Below are 21,366 nucleotides of genomic sequence, written 5' to 3' on the forward strand. Positions count from 1 at the left end.
GAGATGCTTGAAGCTCCTCTGCTTCATCGCCAGACACGACTGTTCCCTGTATTTTCAGATCGTCTGCCCACCACATACAGTCAAGCCTGACAACACTTGGAGATCACTCACGGAACCATTGAGTACAATTTCGCCATGTACGGACTCCTGAGGCACCACTCTTCAGCGGGTACAACGGTGATAAAGTGCCGTTGACACACCAGGACGCGTTAAACCAACACAAGATATTACCGTTCTTTGCACAAGCTCCCAAAGTGATATGTAGATGCTCGTGAGGAACTTCACAAAAGGCCTTGCTGAAATCAACACCTGGTTAAATTCTGGTGTCCAGGGCACCTGTCGACTTTTTTACGAGAAGGTTTGTGGCACATGGGTGAAGCTTTCAAAGTCTCTGCTGTTTGGATATTTAGGCCTCATTGTGCTGCTACCCGTTGGTTTTGAACATAATCATGTGCGTAGCTAGGAGGCGAGATTTATGAGCCTGTCATCCTTTCCATAGCATTGAACCAATCCAAACCTGTCAAATCTGTGCTGAGTGTCTGTGTGTTATCCACCGGCTTCCAATGTTCCGGTCACCAACTGATATCAAGAGACCTTTTACTCTTTATAGAGTTCCTCCCTTATGGTTAGATGTGATTCAGATACGGAGCTATAAATGCTTGTCCCAGAGTTCACCGCTCCCCATAAAACGAACCAATGCAAGTCGGTGGGATATCAGATTCCAGGCGGTTAGTGCATTGGTAACAGGAGGAGGGGCGTGGTGGCTCACTAACGAGAGCGCGAGTTTACTGACCGGAAGGTCCGTGGTTCGAGCCGACATCTGCATTTCGACTTCCCTTGTATAGGCCTGGGCAAAGTGGCAGTATCCCGGCTTTCGTGTTTCCTTCTGGTAGCATAGTAGCTAGACCCCTAAAGGGTATTACAGCTGATGAACAAACACACACATACTACTGCATTCGAAGAACCACGGGTGCTTGCGTTCTCCACAGGCTCATTTTAATACAGCTATTAAAAAGAGTGTCGCGTCTTATGTTGTGATAATGCATCCATGAACGAGTTAGCAGAGTCTGGTTTATCGAGGACAAACAACGTTTTACCTGTCTAAGTGTAGTAACGGCATTTTCCTCAGCTTAGTTCTCGGTCTGAGCCTCCCAAGCCAGCGTTCACGTCAAAACAAACACCAATGGTGCACAAGGTCTATTAATGCCCAAAACGAAGTGAAGAACAGTTGTACAGCGCTTCGTATATATAGCGTAAGCGGTTATAACTTTCTGGAATCTCTGACGCGTTCTGGATGCGGCATTGGCAACCGGCATTTGGTCATGATTGGCTGTTGGGTCCAGAGTGTTGACCAATCAGATCTCGTCTTGATGCCGGACCGGCAAGCATCCCGAATTCTGGGCCAACCTCGAGCGGGCCAGGCTTCTCGGCCGTAGCAGCGCCTGGTGGGATCCGTGTGGTTTCCTGCCTACCACTAAGACACGTGGATGAGCTGAAATATACATACAAGGATTCAATACGATTATATAGGGTGATTATACTACTAAACAGACAGCAGTCATAGAGTTCACCCCGGCATCGTTTGAACGGGTGCTTGAACTGACGTATATAGGGGACGATTTACAAACGTTCGTATGCAGTACAGTTAGCGGCCTTTAATAACAGTGACAGGAGACTGTGTCGAGCACCAGGGAGTGGCAATTCCCAATGCGATGGCAACAGGTCGTAGGTTTCCAATGCCGAGCTTATTGTTTTACGGAGGGTACCGTTGAGACGTTCGACATGATCGTCGTACTGTGGATTATAGGTCGATGTGTAACTCATAACAACACCTGTATCCATGAGAAAGATTTTGACCTCTGACGACATCAAGGATAAGACTGTCGGAATGGATATAGGGTGGCATTTCGAGTATGCAGAACAGGCAGTCAATCACAGTTGCAGAGGTCATATCCGCACACACAAATGTAAATGGGGATCTGGGGACCTCATGAAATATCGTGAGCCTGTGTGGCTTGCATGTATTAGATGGTAAGGAACCTTGAAGATCTGAACTCAGGCGCTCAAAAGGTTATGTTGCCTTAATGGGTCTACCAGATGGTCTCCAGGATCTTGGCTTTAGCCCGGCACATCCGTTGCGGGAGGAAAGAACACATTGGACATCGTCGACGGTTCTTCAATGTTTGGGTTAATGCATTCTCATCCACGCTTGTTCTTAGACGAGTAAATTGATACGTTCAGAATGCGTCGAGAATGAGTTGTAAGAAAGTCCGAGCTATCTAATACAGACAATGTTTTACTTGTCCAAGAACAAACATTGTTGAGCTGAAATATATACAGAGATTAAGTAGGCATATACAGGATAATTATAGCACTAAACAGACAACAATTATGACATTTTTAGTCTCTGTTTGATGTCTTGCGCCGTATATTCGCTGAAATGCACCTTTCCAGCGTCAGATATGAAGTAGATAACTTCTACTTGCCCTTCAGGCGGGAACAGTCCTCCGCTAGATTCAGTCCTTATTAAGCGCTCGTTTCCTTGTGAATTTTAGATGCTGATTCGGTTTTCGTGGCACCATAAGCCATAACCTGTACAACCTGTCCACTAGAAGAGACCTTAGTAATCAAACGTTCAACGTGCGGTTGACCAGTTTACGGAGGAAACGAACTCTAAGTAATCATCGTGAACCTCAGCCTAGGTGTTTTTAGTCATGGAGTGTGTTGAGAGGATGGCTCGGGGATATGTTGGACCTATGTTACCCGTACTTCCCATTTGTCTTCATTACAGCTTCACAGGGGAGGGGCATTCTAAATTCCCCTTACTCTCCGACGTCGTTCTAAAGGCTATGTCTGGAGTCCATTCTCATTCTCAAGAAAAGGAAGATAATAGCGGAAAAAGTGAAAGAGAGACTGAGCTCCTCGTACGATGCTGTGTGTGCTCTGCCGTTGATGCTTATGAAATATTGCCCGTCTGTTTACACTCCGCTTGCCGTCAGTGCACTGCTTCATTAAAGGCGAATGGGGGGTACAAGTGCGCGTCTTGCAGTGAATTCAGCCCAACGGTATGTAGCTTATCACCTTGATTACACCTAAAATAGCTTATCAGCAATCCCATACTTTTCAAATCCGAAAGCCTGCAAAAGTCTCCCAACTGTAATTGGTGTCATGATAACGGTGAACAAACGAAATCGATCGGAAACTGTAAGGAGTGTGATGCATGGCTCTGTGGTGAGTGCTTGAAAGGACACAACCGAATGCCACCACTCCGAAGCCATGGCATTACGATGCTACCGAAGTCGGCTGGTCAGGGTCAGTTTTGTTTTCCGTCTCGAATGTCTATTTGAATGATGTATCAACGTGCCATTTCCCATTTCCAGAAGTGTTCCGCTTATTTAATGTCTACGAAGCATGGTCAAGCGCCATGCTGTAAATTTATGGTCTGGTAACCCAAGAGAACTTGGATAGTGAAGTTGCCTATTCAAGATTATTAGTTGTTTAGACGTTACTGCTGGCATCTGATCTAAGTTGAACTGATGTTCGTCACATCTAGATAAATAAACCATGCATACTCCCTGTTCGTGATTTCTGTATCCTTGAAAAATCAAAAGTTATCATAGGATTTAGAGGTAGTGAATCTGAACCCTGTTGACCGAACTTCATAATAGGGCACTGACCGCCAGGTAGTCCGTTGTTTCGCGACAGTTGGTTACTATAATGATCCCGTGTTGTCGCAAACATAAGCTCGTTTGAAATCCAATTGGGTCTCCGGAAATCGGTACTAGGTAGTGATTGATCGGCTCTACGTCTTTCTTGAAGATCCCGATCCGTGCTCTGGAATGTTCTTCGAGACAGCACTCCAAGCATGGTGAAAAAAACCCGGTTGAAATTTGCGAGACGTTTAGAATGTTTCCGAGAACCAGTTAAAACAGAGCCCGAGTTTTCGAGGATAAGTGACGTTTTACTTGTCTAAGAATAAGCGTGGATGAGCTGCAATGTACATACAGAGGTTCAATACGAATATATATGGTAAGTATAATAATAATAAGCACAAAAATCACGACAGTTTGCAGGTCTAATTTTCAGGTTTGCAGACAGTGACCGAACCGTTGAACCCGTCACCACTTCGGTGATATCCATGCTAAAGTAGCGTTCTCTGACCACAGGTTTGCATACTTTTTTGAGTCGTCGAACTTTCAAGGTACGCGGCGGACGCCATTGACAAAAAACTTCGAGTTTGCGGATATCTTGTGTAAGAATCGGCAAAAACCTCGCAACCATGAGTGAGGAATCAGTGGATTGTCACTTTAGCCACCCGGGCTTTTGTGTTTTACTTCTCTTTCACAAAGTCTTCATCACTTGAGGGTGTGTGTAGTTTGCCGCGTCAGTACGAAGTTGAATCTTTTAGTGTAACCGTTGTGTAGAAATCAAATATCCAAACGTTTTGGCGCACTCGATTTCATAACCTATACGAGGATTACCCCGTGGACGTTTTTTGTGGAAAGGGCCTTTATTTTATTAGTGTCGGTTACCAGTTCGATGGTCCCTGCATGACACGTGACTCGATCTAGAACGACTTGTAGATCTACGTTTCCTCCGAGATATTATTCATCAACATACCTGAGGTGCGCACTCCAAACTTTTCCGCTTGGTTAAACGCCAGGGTATTATTTCAGTGTTCTTTTCATCTTCATCATTTTCACATTGGAGGCGATATGAAAATCGATAATCTCTTTACCACAAGCTCGAACTTGCCCCTTTCTTGATGTGTATTTTGCTCCGTGATAATAGACAGGTTGGCTTCTGTCATCAGAAAGAACGATAGCCCATAATGGTCCATGACAGATTGGATTAAATGCTGCGCGAGAATCGATAACGCTACCACTGGTCTGCTCCTGAAACCCAACCCGAGTTCTCGAATTCGATGTAGGGCGAACATATGATCTACACATCTTCCGTGTCGCAAACCACAATTATTAAGTCGTGCTCGAGATGGCTCAGTGGTTAGAACGCGAATTTAGTAACCGGAGCGTTCGTGTTTCGAACCCGACCACTGCCTCTCGATTTTCCCTGTCTAGGCATGGGCAACATTGTAGTATCCTAACCCTCGTGCTTCTTTCTGGTGGCATGGCAGTTAGGCACCGAAAGGGTGCTACAGCTGAGCGATCTCGATTCGAGTCTCCCGTACTTTTGGAATTTCCTGAAAGTACATGGTGGAAGATCTCAGTTGCATGCTAATTTTGCGTTCCAATTTGTTCCCTTTTGAGGTGAGAGTGGAATCGAAGATGAGATGCTATTCTTTTTTTTTTTGGGGGGGGGGTTTCATTTTCGAGGTATATGAAGTAATCTATGCTCGCTTCGTGATGTAATCAACATAAATCTTCGATGCCTTTTGAACGAAACACGGACAATTGGGTACTCACCGGAAATAACCGATTTCCAAGAAGGTGAAATCAGCAGGTTGTCAATTAGGTTGTTATGCTTTCAGAGATGTTGATGTATGTCTCTGCACCCGCTGGAGTGGTGCTGGTGCGTCTCAAGGTGCTTTTGTCCGGTAGCCAGACATTTGACTCTCGCGTGGTCAGTTGACAAAGGTTTAACGACCACAGTCTCCTTGCCTTCCACTTTGAGGAGTAAGGTGGGTATGGTCTTTTGTTCCATGAGAGCGAACCACTGTGTTGATCATCGACAGACCACCGCTTCCCTGAGGTCAGGCTTTTTAGTAGAAGGCTTTGATTGAAACCCTTCTGTCTGGGCTCAGAGGCTGTGACATACACAAATACAAACACCCATGTTACATTGGGCGTCGAGTGGTGGCAGCCGACCCTCTCTGTTCGCTTACTCCAGCAGATGATGAGCGAAAACATGCGAGTGCTGCCACCTCTCACCGTTCTCCATTTATATCCTTGAACCTCTCCTCTTCAATATATCCCGACCGTAAATGCGTCAGTCAGATACACAGAGAACGTTATCACTTTCATCTGCTACTCCATGTTCATTATTCGGACCTTCTGTTGTTTCCTATGTTCGAGCTCCAAACACATTGGTCTGCAGGTTACTCTCGTGCTCATTTGTGATATTTTGTTTATTGGCGATGATGGATATGCCACTCGCTTTTTGCTATTGGTTTCTGTTTTTTTCCACTAGCCAGTTGTAGCTACAATTCAGTGAAAAACGAGGTGGTGTTTTGTTAAATTTGGACGCAGCACGTAGAGCTGACGGGCACCATCGTTTGCAGTTTTGTACTGACCACGTTTTTTCCCAGCAGTTCCTGGTTTAGACATGATGGGTTACGGTGTCCTAGTTTTGAAAATCCATGGGACCAATTTGATCATATAGCTATTAGCTCCGTGGGCCATGCTCAGTACTCAATTCGCGGCCATTCCAGAGCACCTAAGTTGATATAGATCGTGATCTCGTCCAGCGTAGATCCCCATCAAGTTTCTCAGGTAAACCTAGAGAACAAACTTATTGTCTGGTAGTCCAGTAGTCTGCACCACTATAACGCTTTGAGTGTCTGCCGTCAGTAGGGTGTCAAGAGAACTGTGGAATTAATAATCACTGTGGTACAAGACGCTTAAAGCTCTCGGTGTGGTCCGCTTGGACGATCCTCGAACGGCTAAACTTGCGTCCCCCTTTTCAGGATGGATAGGCTGGCGGGAAACTCGTCTACTGTTATATATCTCCTTTCTACAGAGGTCACCTAGTGGACGGCGTAATTCATCAAAGCAGATTGTTTACCATTTTCACGCGGTCCCAACGGAAGGATGTAGATTCTTTTGATAGCGTTGTTTACAGCAGCCCCGACGGAAGCTCCTCCACTGTTTTCTTCAGAGGATTTTTCTGCACGAATATCAATCCGATAATTGCAGGCTTTCGATCGTTTGCCTTCTGACGCCGTAATCCATTAGGATGTTAGAGTGAGTGCCGTTCACGAAATTCATAATGTGGTAGTTACACTCTTTAGCAAGCTCTAGGTTGCAGCTTATGTGCACATCTCTAATCATCCGCCCTTTATCAGCGCTGCGATCAATGCAAACAATGACCACCTTACTCTTGGTAGTTTAGCCAACGTATGTTCCCGTGCATGTTTACGGCACGCGGAATAACCATACAGATACTCATTTTTTTCGCGTCAACTCCGTCAGTTCGTGAAGTAAAAGGATGACTTTTCAAACAAGGTGCTTCGGAATGGTGGAAGAAGCTTGGGTGTTTTTCTTCACTTCTTTTCGAGCAAGCTGCCCTAAAGAAGACACCCCATCAAGGGCACAGTTTTGGAGTTACGGAGTTGAGAAAACCGGCCGTTGTGACTCAGATGGCTGCAGTTGCCGAATATCAAACAGATTCACTGTTGCGTTAGTGTTTACGAATCACGGGTATTCGGTAGTGTCGAATATCGGGAGTATCCACGTCAGACTGAATAGGAAATTCCATCTCCCCAAAAGCTCTTGAAAACTGTCCGCATATAGGTGAAATTTGATTACCACAGTGCAGAAAGCATGTGTTATGATTACCATTGGTCATCTCTCCCGCATCAGGGGGATATTTTAGAATCCTCGGAGGCGTTTCCTCGGAAACAGGAGTGCTGTATAAACAAACGTAATAGTATGGATCCCGTGTGGACTAAATGCAGCAACACCTTTCTATGATCTGTGCCTACTGCATTACACCAGATTCAACGTGCAATACAACACTAAAGTTTCCACAAAGTGTAATGCACGATTTGCTATACTGTTTCGAGAGGACTTCAAGTGATCTATACCAGTTCTCTACTTTCCCGGCAGATTCCGTTGGAATTTCGCTCTTTTATTAGGGCCGTCTCGATTATCCTTTTCGTTATTCATCGTAGGTTTCCAGTGCGACACATCCTTGGACTAAGCATGAAAAAAGTGAACCAATCTTCAGCCCTCTCAGTACAGAAACCCTTTTTCGGTATGGATGGTTACATGGACTTGTTGAAGTGCATAGTCCCCTCAGTATGCTACACAGAAAGTAAGAAAATACATTGATGAGTTGGATTGTTTGAGCACTATCCAGGACAACCAATGTAGTCGAATATCGATTGAATAGGCAACCGAAAATATCAATAGGTTACAGTACTGTTTCTCCCTTTTCGCAACATTCATTAGCGGATGTTCTAGATGACAAGTTGACTTAATTGAAGGTTAGTTCAATCATTCACGTATGCAGGATTCAACCTATTTTTACCTACGGTCAGCATGTAAGGTTTGGAAGTCAGAATAGGCCATTATTAAAATTTTCATACTTGAAGTCTTCCATGAAGAATATTACGGCTTAGTGTTCGAACAATTCTCACTATGTTTCGCTCTATTTCAGACGGCCTCCACTGCGAACTTCATCCACGTGAAGCGCTTGAGTGCTTTTGTGAAGCTTGCGACAAACTGACGTGTCGAGATTGCCAACTCTCAATCCACCGGGATCATGGAAGTCATCGGTGGGTCGGTGAGAAAGCAAACTTACTCACGGCCCCACTAGAGGAAGCGATTCATCAACTGGAGCAGTCTCAGAATAAACTTGCAGAGGCATCACAGTTGGCTTTGACTTCAAGCACTAGTACAAAGGATGACAGCTTTTTGGGCAGCGTGGAAAAGACACGTTCAGCCATTGAGGCCCGGGCTTCTTCCCTCATACTTCGCATTCGTTCGCGCACGGACGCACTACTACAAGAGTTGAATGCCAAATGTATGGAAAGTGTAAATAAATTGGTGGCATCCGAAGGACTTATGAGAGAAATCCAGGTAAGTTTAGCCCAACAGTTGGCCCCAAAAACAATAGGCTAAAATGCGTTATATTCCCAGTGGTGGACAGCAGTTTTACCTATTCGCATGTAGTTGTCCACCGTTTGAAAGAGGAATCGCAGCTTGAGGATCTTTTTTCTTGCAATAGAACCATTTGTGTCCGTTGTCCACAATTAAGTAAATTGTCTATTTAACTGATCTGTATACTGCGAAAGTATCTGTTGAAGCTCTTCCATCAACCTATGAATGAGTTTTCTTGCGCATTTCAGCTCCTCTGTTCATGTTAGCACGCCTGTCTTCCAAACAGAATGAACGGGGTATCACGGATGGAGTGCCGTAACTCACTGTCCGATAGCACCTAATGGAGGTGACAAGGGTAACAAAGTGAATCAATGTGAGAACTATGAAGTCAAGCCTATCTCCATCGCCGCACTTCCATCTATGTGAGCCAATGTGGTCTAGAACCTCAATGGAGCAGAATCATATCGTTGTCTTGGTTGCACACTCCGTAGGTTAGGTCCCTCGTAGGTAACACTATCTTTCAAACGGTTACCTTACGCTGTTGACGTTGGAATTCTCCAAAATCCTTCAGTTGGCACTTACTGTGTAGCGGTCTTGAAGGAAATACTGTCGATGAGGAGACCTTTGGAGGTACGGTTTTTCATTGGCATCCCTCTCTAGCAAAAACTTCAGAACCAAAGAGGTGTCCCTACATATGTCAGTTATTCCTCACGTCAAAACAGCATATTTGGTCCCATACTGAACCACCTCTAATGCCAACCGACCCCATATATAGAAAATTAAATCAGTAGTAATTACGGATTCCAGGCCCTTGATTTTTAGGCACAATTTAAGGGTTTGGTACATCGGCCGACGAAGTAAATAGAATTCTAAATACGCACATTCGAAATATGGAGTGGAGAAACTTCTGAGTTCTGTGTTCTACTTGTAAGGCATGACAAGTTTACCGTCTCTGAAACGATAAGGCTTTTCCAACCATTGCTACCACTGTTTGATGTCTTAATGAGTTGCTGATTTGCTTTTCCCTCAGGATCAAATAAGGTTCACTCTGTCATTTGCTGATCGCCTGATTAAAAATAAGGACAGTGATCCGGCCAGCTTGGTTCAATTGTTCAAAGCAGTACAGGCTCGAATGCAGCTTCTTCAGAACAGAGCAGAACATCTCTGGATGGATGCACCACCGTCGATGGATACGAATGAACCGACGGTCGACCAGACCCAAGCTGATTATAGTTCTTGGCGCAAGAACAGTCTTGGATGGCGTGATACTGCCAATATGCGGGCCCTATTTATTGCTAACTGGGACCCTGATGAACTAGCTAGACATTCTGGTACAATCACATGGCTGCCTGTTCAGCAAGCTGGATCCAATCAGCCTGGAAATAACGAAGACACGAACATTGTTAAATCAGTACACAGTGTCGCTACTGACAATGTAAGTTCTATGTATGTAAGTGCCTTCATATCCAACTAGTTGTATTGCTTGTAGGTAGTGAGGATGTTTTGAATTCTCTTTTGAAGTTTCATCCTGCGGATGTAGCCAGTCTATGTTAAAAATCCGACAACCGCCTCAACTTCTTGATCTCAGTTGAGTATCACAAACTTTTAGGGAGGTTTGACCTTGCCATCTTCCAGTTAGTAGTAGTAGAATGCAATAAGTCTTTGAGCAGTAAAGTGATCATACTTAGACACAATGTAGCGTCACTCGTTTCTCGATCGCACAAGCCACGTCAAGTGGTAAGGTGTTGACTGTTCCCTAGAGTGAAGACTTCTCAGCCACAGGGTCCTCCAATCATTTTGAAGCGGACGATCTGTCAAGAGGATCGTCAACTTTCTGCGGGATCTGACTAAGTAAATTCAGTCCCGGTGGTCTCTCGAAAGATGTTATTTCCGTCCGGTTTGGGAAGGTCAGAGCAGCTTTTGTGGACGTGCATCACCTGTGGCACAGGTGTGACATAAGCTTATCCGTCTAGGGTCGAGTTTGCGATGCTGCGGTGCGCTCCATACTACTATACGGATCAGAAACCTGGTCGTTGCGCGCTGAGGACGTTAAAAGACTTCCAGTGTTTGACCGTCAATGTCTTTGGAGCAATCCCCGAGTCTGATGGGAGCATCGGATCAGCAATGCTGAAATACGTCCAATGGTATTCGGGAGAAATAACTCACCCTCGATAGATGAACTGAACACGCTGCATAGGTTGCGATGACTTGGACATGTGCTGCGTATGTCGGCCGACCGAAGGATTCTTTTCGCACGACCATGTGAGGGGTGGAAATGAGCCAGAAACGGTCAAACACTGAATTGACAGCGAATTATGAAAGCGATTACCAGTAAACTCAGCTGCGCTGGTCACTGCCGTCTTCCTGGATGGGGACCCCGAGATGGGCAACATCAATGGTTGGAGACATTATTAGACATGACCCAGTCGCGCCCTCAATGGCGCTCATGCATCCAAGCTATTGCCTTCAATGCATAGCTCCCTTTCCACCCACCCCCCACTTAACAGTCCACCGACAGTGCTGTAGTTACGCACCAACTTATCAGCTCCCACCTCAAATGCGCAGCTATCTACCCCACCTTACTAAATCATTGGTGAACGAAACTGTAGCAGCTATAACCACTGTACGACAAGTACGCGGTCCTAACGGTTGACAGTGATGATAATGATGCTGATTCACTAACACCTGCTAAAAAGCTGTGGAATTATGGTTTATTGACGACCTTATTCGGGTGCCTGCGTCAACTCTGGTGCCACAGTAATCCACAATCGACAACGAGTAGATTGAAAGGCTGTCATACATTCGAGGAGGATCATTATCTTTTCTACATGCGTTACGGTTCAAGCATAAATTACTCACTTGAGTATTTTACTAAGTAGTGCTGTACAGATGTTTCATCCTCGCTGTGAATCATCAGCAGTACGGGGACTTCACTTTGAGAGCGAGTCCTTGGTTGAAACTTCCAAATCTCCTCCTACTGTCAACAAACATTTTTATGTCTGTACTAAGCAACCGTGCTGGGATCTTGCGCGCATGTTTCAAAGATGGTGGACGTTAGCCGAGGGTGAAATTAGGCCAAATTCGATAGAGGCCGCGGACGCCAGGAGCTATAATATGGCGTAAGTCTCCTCAATCGATCATGTAGTTTTGCTGTCCAGGAGACGATGTGGACGGGGAAACGTGATAAATGGTTGTCGAATCGGCCTAGCTACATTCAGGTCAGAATTGGGGAACGGTTGTGGATCTGTTGAGCGAAACGCTACCAAAGCGAATAATAGGCTCGGCTGTCGAAGCCGAAGAAGAGTGTTTGACACTACTTCCGTCGTGATAGGTTGACTTTAAATCACCCCACAAGTTAGTTAAAATATGCTGGAGTCATTCCTTCACTCCTAGCCATCAACTTAACAGTCCGTCCAAAAAGGCAGCAGGCGTTAGGATTTTCCTGAAGGACTCTGTTCTGAACCAATGACTCAAAAGTCTGGTTAATTTGGCTATGGAGCCTAATCCTTCTGGGTACAGCAGATACTTTGGAGTATCATAGAGCCCTCTGTTAGATGCAGTCGTATTTCGACGTTTATCGGATCAGGCATCTGCCTTAGCGGTCTGTCTGGCAATCGCTGCGTGTGGTCCTCAGTTTCGAGCTTTTGAGGTCCATAATTCCTTGGACTTCCTTCCAAACTATTGAAACTCTGTTTGTTTAGTGGAACTCCTCTCCTGCCTTTTTCTCCTGTTGTAAGAAATAGTATGTCTTTACTCCTAGACCGCCTCCTAATACGAGGGGTTGCTGCCTTTTGTCTAACTGGTCCCTTGCCATTTGTTAGCATTGAGGAACCGAATTTCAACCCTGTGATATCCACCGGAGCCTAACCACTAAATCAAGGTGGCAGCCTTTGGTTGGAACACCAATACAGGAACAGGTTGACCAGGCCAGAGATGTACGAATACAAAATACACTTCATTGATTGCTCTCAGAAACAGGCAGCTTATTAGGTTGATACTTGAATCACTGAAATTAAGCTCAGGTTCTTACCCTGAGAACGGTTGTTTTTCTATACTTAGATCAGTGTTTCTCAAATTCCATCTCCTGAGAATGGAGACCATGTTGACAATTACGTTTTTTTGTGTGTAGTAAAATGAATAAACTTAGTGTCGTGTGCGCCAATCTTACAAGGAAGCTTAAGTTCGTAGACCCGTGGTCTCTATTCCCTTTTGAGAACTTGATATCCACTCCGGGGAAACCCCACCCGCTCCAATGAGAATTAATGAGTCAGGAAAAGGGGAAATTTCCCTTTAAAGTTTGCTTTCCTTTCTGTCCTCGGTAATGATGGTAATGTGCCAACACCGATCCCACTACGTTCGATCTTATTTTAATTCCATATTAATGGGTTATAAACTCCATTTTTTTAGGGTAAGCCCGATTTTGTCATGTCTAAAGAATACGGTGACTTTCTGGATTCACTATCTATCATTGATGGACGTCACAGAAATTCTGATTCTCTGACAGAGGAGCCTGTGGCTGGTGGTGTCGGTTGTGCCATTTGTTTTGATGCCGGTCTTCTTGCTCATTGTGGCAAATGTCGTCGGGCCTATCATCTAGACTGTCATCTCCCACGGCTGACGAATATCTGCCTGATTCCTGGTTGGGTTTGTGGCCTGTGTGAGGACCAAGATGCTGCAACAGCTGCACAAGTAGAGAAGTCAGACGAGACTGGGCTTTCTCACACCGATTACTTGGTACGTTTTCGAAGTCTTATTTCTAGCTATCATTGTAGTTAGGAATCGTCTGAAACGTTCATGTGGTGATTATCTTTAGACAAAAGTCAGTGTAATATCGTTTACTTAAGTTGTTTGACCTTCCGCACAGGCACCTGTAAGATAGTCTTCGTTTAGTTCGCATTCATTAGAATCGTGAATGATGCGCACCATACTGACCCGTGCCACTGTATGATTTTCGTTTTTCAGGTTTGGGTGTTTTAGTTTCTGAGCAATTGTCTCTGTTTTCTCCTCGAGGCATGTGTTTACCCGTGTCAAGTTATTTAGTTGTTTGAAAGATTAGTGTGTACGGTTAATATGCGTTGCTATCATCGTTTCTGTCATATTCCTTGTTGATGTATTCTCTCGCGTCAGCTGTGAGGGAATAATCACTTACGTGTATTATGGAAATGGCTATTCACCGTTCTTCGATGGTAGACCTGTGTGGGTTTTCTCTTTCAGACTGGCTGTCGGATTCTAATGGCATTACTTGTTCATGCGGAGGCTGTGCATTTTACAGCTTCCGTTTGTCCAGCTTGCTCCCTCCCGTTGCTGACTCCCGGCCGTTCTGTGCCACATTGCCCCGCTGGACATCTCTATCATCGTCTAGCTGAATTACGACTCCAGCTCGAAGAAGCGGCTTCAGTACAGAATGGTGACCATCACAAAGATGATGACCTAGAAGAACATATTGTTATTGGTAGCCCGCAAGCACTCAAGAATGCACCAGCACGTCTGACGCATCTCGACGACTGGTTGGTGGAGGTCGATAAGTTCTGGTCCGATGCAGCAAATGAAGATAACCAAGTAAGCGAAGATGTCAATACTTTGCCCAGCAAATGGTGCGCTTCAGACAGGCGCAATTCTTTTTAACTTGAAAAAGGCATTAAGAACTCTCCTCATCCGAGTGGGATTATTTTAAGTCTTAACTTCATGAGATTGCACCGTATGAATCGCTTTCTTTCATCGTTCTAGTGCACTTGGTGTCCGGTTTCGCTTCGTCCTGGTTGTGCTCTGGACTGCATATACTTAGTCCAGCTTTTCGTTGCGCGGACGTATATAAATGTACTTCCATACTTTCATTCAAACGCAGATGAAATTTGGGATGGTTAGATTAGTTAGGACACTAAAAATAACGAAGTGTTCTTCGCTGGGCATAACTTGAGGCGACTAAACCAAAACTTTGCATCCATGTGGATAAGGTTTTAACAGTAACTTCATTTTGATAGTGCTAATGAACTGAATTTCACTGTTTATCTTCCCCTCATTTCCAATTTGGCACCTTCTTGCCCCCTCACTTATTAATATGGTATCGTTTGATCGTTCTCACGTTTATGTCGTACTTAGTGAAATGTTCTCACCTGCGATGGCATTAAGTAGCTTAATCAGCTGTCATGGAATCGTATCACTTTAACTAGTTCTTCCTACCGCTCGGTCATAATGTTCGTGTCAGGTTCATTAGCGGTGATCAGTGTTTCACGTTTCCTTCTATCTGGAAACCGCACGACAGAACCAGATGGAATGACTTATCAGCACCCTAGAGCCCATCAAGAAATTGCTCGCTTAATAAACCGATGACTCTATTTTGGTGATATCTTGTACAACCATTGACTAGGCGAGTGAACATGTTTCATGGCTAACCGGTTACTTCGGTCGTCGACCCAACTTATCATGGTCGTCGCGTTCCTTTCCATTTTCACGCAAGCTGTTCATATAAGGATTAAAGGGCATTTCTCTCGGTGTATCTTTTGCCAGAAAACAACTGTGTGTGATCTGCAAAACACCGGGGAGGACGTAGGAAGCCGATAAATGGGACTTCCATAATCACTGTTATACTCCAAGGGTTACCTTGGCTCACTAGGTTTTTATTTGCATACTCTCTTCTGCCCCTTGATGAGGTTTTCCGTGCTCCCGCTTGTTTCTTAAGTTTCGGCCTTCCTGCAGTGGACCTCATAAGGTGGCTCGTATCCTGGACTAATTTCGAGACTGAGGTATTCTCGTAGTGTCCTGCCGTAGTTGTGGGATACGCAAATGACCAATATGGGAGTGTTGCCTGCCGTCACGAAGAATCTGGGCCGCACCGTCGTGTGACTTTCTGTGTACCTTCGTGACCCATTCTGCCATACTTTTCATGGGGCACTCTTAGAGTCTGTCATATCAGGTTGGTCAATAGTTAGGGGTATGACCAATACAGTCTCTAAGTTGAGTTTTGGAACATGCTTGACGGCTTGTTCTTTGATAAAAGGTAATACACTGATAGAAGTTCGAGATAGCCCAGTGGCTGGAGAGCGAGCTTATTGACTGTAAAGTCCGTGGTTCGAACTTCACCACAACACCACTGCTCTATCTAGGCTTGGACAACCTGGCAGTATTTTAGCATTCATGCCTGGCAGCTAGGCACCGAAAGTGTGTTACAGCTGAACGACAAATGCCTTGGCATTTCCCGCCACACACCGCTGTCTTGCTTTCAGGCTTTTGAGCTAAATACTTTGGTTGTGGATCTTAATCGTCCTCCTGTTTAGGTGTGTGCCCCTTGATATTATCCTGACCGCTTACAGTCATGAACTACACAATTGCCGGTAATTTCATGCCCCGTCTCGTGGTTTCATCAACCGGGTCGCCTTACTTGCTGCACACAGCAGGCTGATAAGCAAAAACAGGCCACTACTGATGCCTCCCTTCACATGCTTTTTCTTTCCCCTCCCACCACCCCATTGATAACTCTTTCCATGTAGGGCCACCAGTTGGGACTGATGACCCCATTCGTCTCGCATGGACATCTGTAACATCTGCGCGATAGCCTCAAACATCTCCAAATCAATCCTCAAGCGTCGCTGCCTAGTCTGTTGCTCCTAATGTTTGCACTTTAAAGCAAGCAGGACAACAAGCTGCTCTTTCTCTCACACTAGACGCACTTTTCATTGATGTGCGCTGCGTATTAGAAACAAGAATTCAGGATGTAAGAACAGCGCAGCGAATGGTGAGCGAGTGCTTCAGGTATGTGCTGACCGCAGGCTGCTTTCATTCAGCACTAAATCCCGAAATGACCGAAGCCCTCTATCCACGTGGTGCACTCCAGAAACCTGCCAGCTACAAACCCAAATTGACTACATCTCCATCAGTTACCGATGGTGTGGAGCACCAACTGACTGCCGCTCGTTTTGAACACACGTGGATTCCCACCTTGCCTTGGTCCGGATTCGCTTCTCTGTTTGTTGCATAAGATGCGGACCGATTACTTAGCAACTGAGCGACTAACAGATCCCGAAGCTGGGCAAAATTTATCAGAATCATCTTGTATAGTCTTTTTCAACTGTTCCAACTGAGTTCGTCAGGTGTGAACTCATGTTAGAATAAGAATGTCACATATTTGCGCAGTGCTGGGAGATTTGCCTGTCGCACGCGCCACCAGGCTCACTCAAGCACTGCATATTAGACAAGACCGTTGCACCGCTTGGATCTCAAAGAAGTGCTTCCGCCAATCCCGAACATAATTTGGCGCGATGAATTATCAGACGTCAGGGGAAAGTGAGCGTACACGCCGAATATAATTTGGTGGATATGAAAGGTTAAGCAAATGACAGAGGCGCAGAAAGCCCGGATTGTCCGAAGATAATTTCAGTTCATCCGTGCTGCCGGAAACCGCCTGTGAGCGAAACCATCAAGGATCAGACTTGAACGAACATCTTTAATAGAGAAGAACGCCTCGACCATTGGGCAGACCCTACCTGTAAAAGCCCCATTGTCCCGTATTCTGTTCGATTCGAAACTTAGCCGTGTCCTTTTAAAGATGCTCTCGGTACAAGGCAGTTTGATTCACTATGGTCCTCACTTATGCATATGACTCATGGATATGTTCCCCACTCCTTAGTTGAAATAAGTACTATGTACATAATATATACTGCACAAGACACGTTTAAAAATCGTTCAGTTGTAACACCTGGCTGCCATGCCGCACGAAGGAAGCACGAGGGCTTGGATTCTGGCAGGTTGCCCAAGCCTTGACAGAAGAATTCAAGATTCAGAGGTCATGTTCGAACCATGAACCTTCCGGTCAGTAAATTCGCGCTCTCATCTCTAGGATCATGAGAATTCGGCAGTGATGAGGAATAGAGAAAACTCCGTCTTGTCTTGCCATGACATTCAAGTACGTTCTCTCTTTACAATTTACTTGAGGGATTACAGAAAATGTTGTTTCTAGTGAAGTGTGGTAAGAACAACCACCGAGGGATTTACTCTCATATAGGTGACGCATTTACCAACGTCCGGAGTAAAACAATCTTCTATTGCCTAGCAATAAACCACCGAGGTAGTCAGTTTCACTTTGCTCCGCTATCGAGATAGAAGAATAAGGCTCACAAGGGAAATTACTCACAAGGTTGCTGAAAACTCTTCGGCAGCCCAGGACCGGTTTCCCCCTTCTTGGGGCTCATCAGGTAGGCGCAGTCCCCTAGTTTCCGTCAACCTTATGTTGTACTTGAACCCAAATTGGACTGTTTTCGAGAAATACACTCATTTGCAAATCACTTTGGTTTTCACGAGGGACTCAGCTAAATATCACAAACGAGAGATTCAGTTGAGCCTCTCGTGAAAACCAAATTGATTTGCAAATGAGTGTTTTTCTCGGAGAACAAGGCTCCTTATTCGGTCGATGAGTCGAATTTGACAATATTTTGGAAATACTTTGGCTTATCCTTGTAATTCAATATAAAATACAATTTCATGGTCATTCTATGATGCTGCACCTTCCTGTATTCAGTGAGAAGGCTTTTTTATTGTCATACATATTAGTTCTTAATTTATGAGCAAATTGTCGCCTATGAAAGTGGACTTACTGAAACTCAACTCACATGAAACAACGACAAATGCTTGAAAAAGTGTGAAACTCGATCATCTGAAATCACCGTTTGTGACAAGAGTTACAGTTATTTTTTAATGGACCCAAAATGCACGAAAATCCGTTGTAATAAGATTCGCCTCGTACATTATGGGCCCTTGCCGCAGGACTCGAAAATGGATTGTCGATCACAAACGGTTCTTTGTAAGTGTCCTTTCAATGACAGTCTGCTGTAGTTTGTCGATCACATCATTTTAAATAATTTCATACGAGAGAATGGGACCACACTCATTCTACCCTATCTTATCTGCGTCTTCTATCTCCATATTTTCACAGGTTCGTGGCTTAACAAAAGGTTGTTTGCGTGCAGCTCGTCGGCTGAGAGCCAAATTGGCCACACTGGTCCAAGTACATCGTCCCCAAAGCCAGGCAGCATTTCTAGATGCATTAGCAGACAGCTGTTCGACGGACACCAGCCTTGCCAACAGATCCGATTGCAGGCCATCCACTGAAGAATGTTTAGACATCGATGCCTCAAAGGTATCGTTTCATGTTGGCGTAGACTGAAAGGACTAAATTTCGCTCTCATTTGGCTTTTTTCGTAGTCGCCCCTTATCGAATGCATCATTGCCCATCACTTTTCTTCCCCTATCTGTATTTCCCTGTCTGTGCACGTGCATTTAAAAGGTAACTATCTATTTCATTTCATAGTCTTATACACTTTTTTACAGGAGCCTTTTTGTAAGCCTTCCTTTTCCAAGACACTCTTCGATTAATTGTTGGTTCTCACGTGTAGATTTGTCGATTTGTGGCTCACGACGAACCCCACTCATTTGCTTGCAGTTCGCGGTTTGTCAGTCCAACAAAAACATGCAGGAATAATCGGAATTCGACCCCCCCTTATTCGCAGTGGAATCTTATGGTGATGTCCGTTAACGATATTCAGACAACTGAAACAGTTTGTTAAAAATATCGTTTCAAACGGGTATTATGTAAGACACATCGTTTCGACTATTTTCATGAATTGTCTGGTATCGGATGCATCCACCGATTCCCATCACTTTACCCGAGACCACTGTAGACGAGAAAAGCCCTAATTATCACCATGTTTGTGGTCCTATGGCCTTTACTGCAGCTTCGTCGTCTCCACAATTGACTGTTGAAATGTGACGTTAGTGTGCGGGTGCTACGACTGGCTGAGGTCATGCCACACATTCCAATAATCGTGGTTATACAAGTGCTTTCGAATCGTTCGGTCCAACTGTTAAGACTCAGCAAACTGATGACATCAGTACACTTCGCTAGAATGTCGCCTTGCCAATCTACATAAGCAATTTGGTCAGAGTCGACTCGCGTGTTCCATCGGGCTGTCAACCGGGTAGGTGTGCATCGACCGCCTCAGCACAAACCAGCCGAGCAGTTAGATTATCCGGTTATTACATAATCAGACGCTTCTCTATAATGAATCCAGGACGTTTTATGTAATGTTAGTTTTAGTCTCAATGTTCCTATCCACCGAGATCTGATGACCGCACTGGACTTCGGTCCCGCTTTGTTTTAGTTGCCTACTCATGAGTAACTTGGATTGTGAATCAAATATGTGATGAGCGTGAAGCGCTGACCACAACCACGTGGCGGCCACTGAAATGTGGTCAGTCGTAGTGCTCATTTCGTTCCAGACAGCATAAATTCCCCATATGCTTTTCCCGAGGGAATCAACTGAACCTCTCGTTCATGACACTATTGCAAGTGCACAAAGCCCGCTTCAAGTTTCAGTCGGCACGATATTCGAGATAACGCAGTATATTTTCATAAACGATACCAACTCAGTCATATATCACGAGTGGCAACTTGCAGTTCGAAAACCAGCAGAGAGTTGTTATCGAAAGGAATTCCCCATAAAGGAACCTACTCATAAGGTTGCTGAAAACTTCGATAGCCCACGACGGGTTCCGCCCTTCTTGAGGCTCATCGGGTAGGAGCGGTCCCCAAGTTTCCGTCAACTTTGTGTTTTGCTAGAACCCAAAGTGGACAGGCTTGGGAAAATACATTCATTTGTATATCAATTTGTTCGTGAGCTTTCGAAAGGTTTTCAGCAACCTTATGAGAATAAATCCCCCATATTCACCCAAATAGTGGCAAAACGCCTTCCTTATGATAGCGGCGTTTTGATGATTTTCGCATTGCAAGTTGCCATTCATGATATCTGACTGACTTAGAGTCCTCATCGATCATCTTGAATAGGTGGAATTTTGAAAGCTAACTTTAATTGGCAAATCCATTTCTTTGCAATGAACGGTTTTCATGAGACTTATCGAACTCCATCGAATAAACTTGAGGCTTCGATGATGCTCCGCATCGAAACTATCGACAAATGATGAAAACAGGTTATCTTTACATAATTTCGGGTACAGTCTACTTCCTCAGTAGTTTTTGTCGCTTTTATATTTGAAAATGGTGACGTAACCGGTGCGGATCTCTTCGCCTGTCTGGTTTGCGAATAGATCCGGTTTTCCGTTCGTCATCCTTCGTTATGCTAAGCAAGTTCCTAATAGTATGAGATTCGGGCATTTCACTCGAGACTTCTTCCTTAAAAAATGGAGCAAAACTATGCCGAGAAGTACTGCACAGCTGTTTCATTCTTATTTGGAAACATCAGCAGTGAGTGCCTCACAAATCTTTAGGGGAATTCGAACCCGCTTCTCCCGAGAAACCGTTCGCCCACACCAACAAAATATAAGGATCTCAGTAGGCACAACAAGTGACGGCTAGCGTAACGTTTTAATCTGGGAGGTCGTCGCTGGTGGGTGCGAGTATGTGATTGGAAGATGAATAGTGCTATATCCTGTTGCAATGTTGGTAACCAAGTCTTCGCCCAAAATTTTGTGATTTGACTGGTACACTCCATCGGAGGGTTATGGTTGTGTTAGAAATCTCTACAGAAATCATGACAGTGAGAATAGTAAGAATCGTTTATGGCTTACTGAGTTCGTTTGC

The 21,366-nt window shown here is 44.8% G+C and overlaps 2 protein-coding genes across 2 annotated transcripts; one reads left to right on the plus strand and one right to left on the minus strand.

The window, feature by feature from the left end:
* Positions 1-2,849: 2,849 nt before the first annotated feature.
* On the plus strand, positions 2,850-19,272 carry T265_04916 (hypothetical protein; the record flags this gene model as incomplete). The annotated part of the gene is made up of 7 exons (XM_009169776.1): positions 2,850-3,065; positions 3,102-3,312; positions 8,338-8,759; positions 9,811-10,215; positions 13,188-13,514; positions 13,995-14,339; positions 18,706-19,272. 7 exons carry the CDS (start codon positions 2,850-2,852, stop codon positions 18,934-18,936), a joined length of 2,157 nt encoding a protein of 718 aa, XP_009168040.1.
* Positions 18,663-18,896, minus strand: T265_04915 (hypothetical protein; the record flags this gene model as incomplete). The annotated part of the gene is made up of 1 exon (XM_009169775.1): positions 18,663-18,896. One exon carries the CDS (start codon positions 18,894-18,896, stop codon positions 18,663-18,665), a length of 234 nt encoding a protein of 77 aa, XP_009168039.1.
* Positions 19,273-21,366: the final 2,094 nt, after the last annotated feature.

This window comes from Opisthorchis viverrini, assembly GCF_000715545.1.
Source record: "Opisthorchis viverrini unplaced genomic scaffold opera_v5_86, whole genome shotgun sequence".
In the NCBI taxonomy this organism is placed as follows: domain Eukaryota; kingdom Metazoa; phylum Platyhelminthes; class Trematoda; order Opisthorchiida; family Opisthorchiidae; genus Opisthorchis; species Opisthorchis viverrini.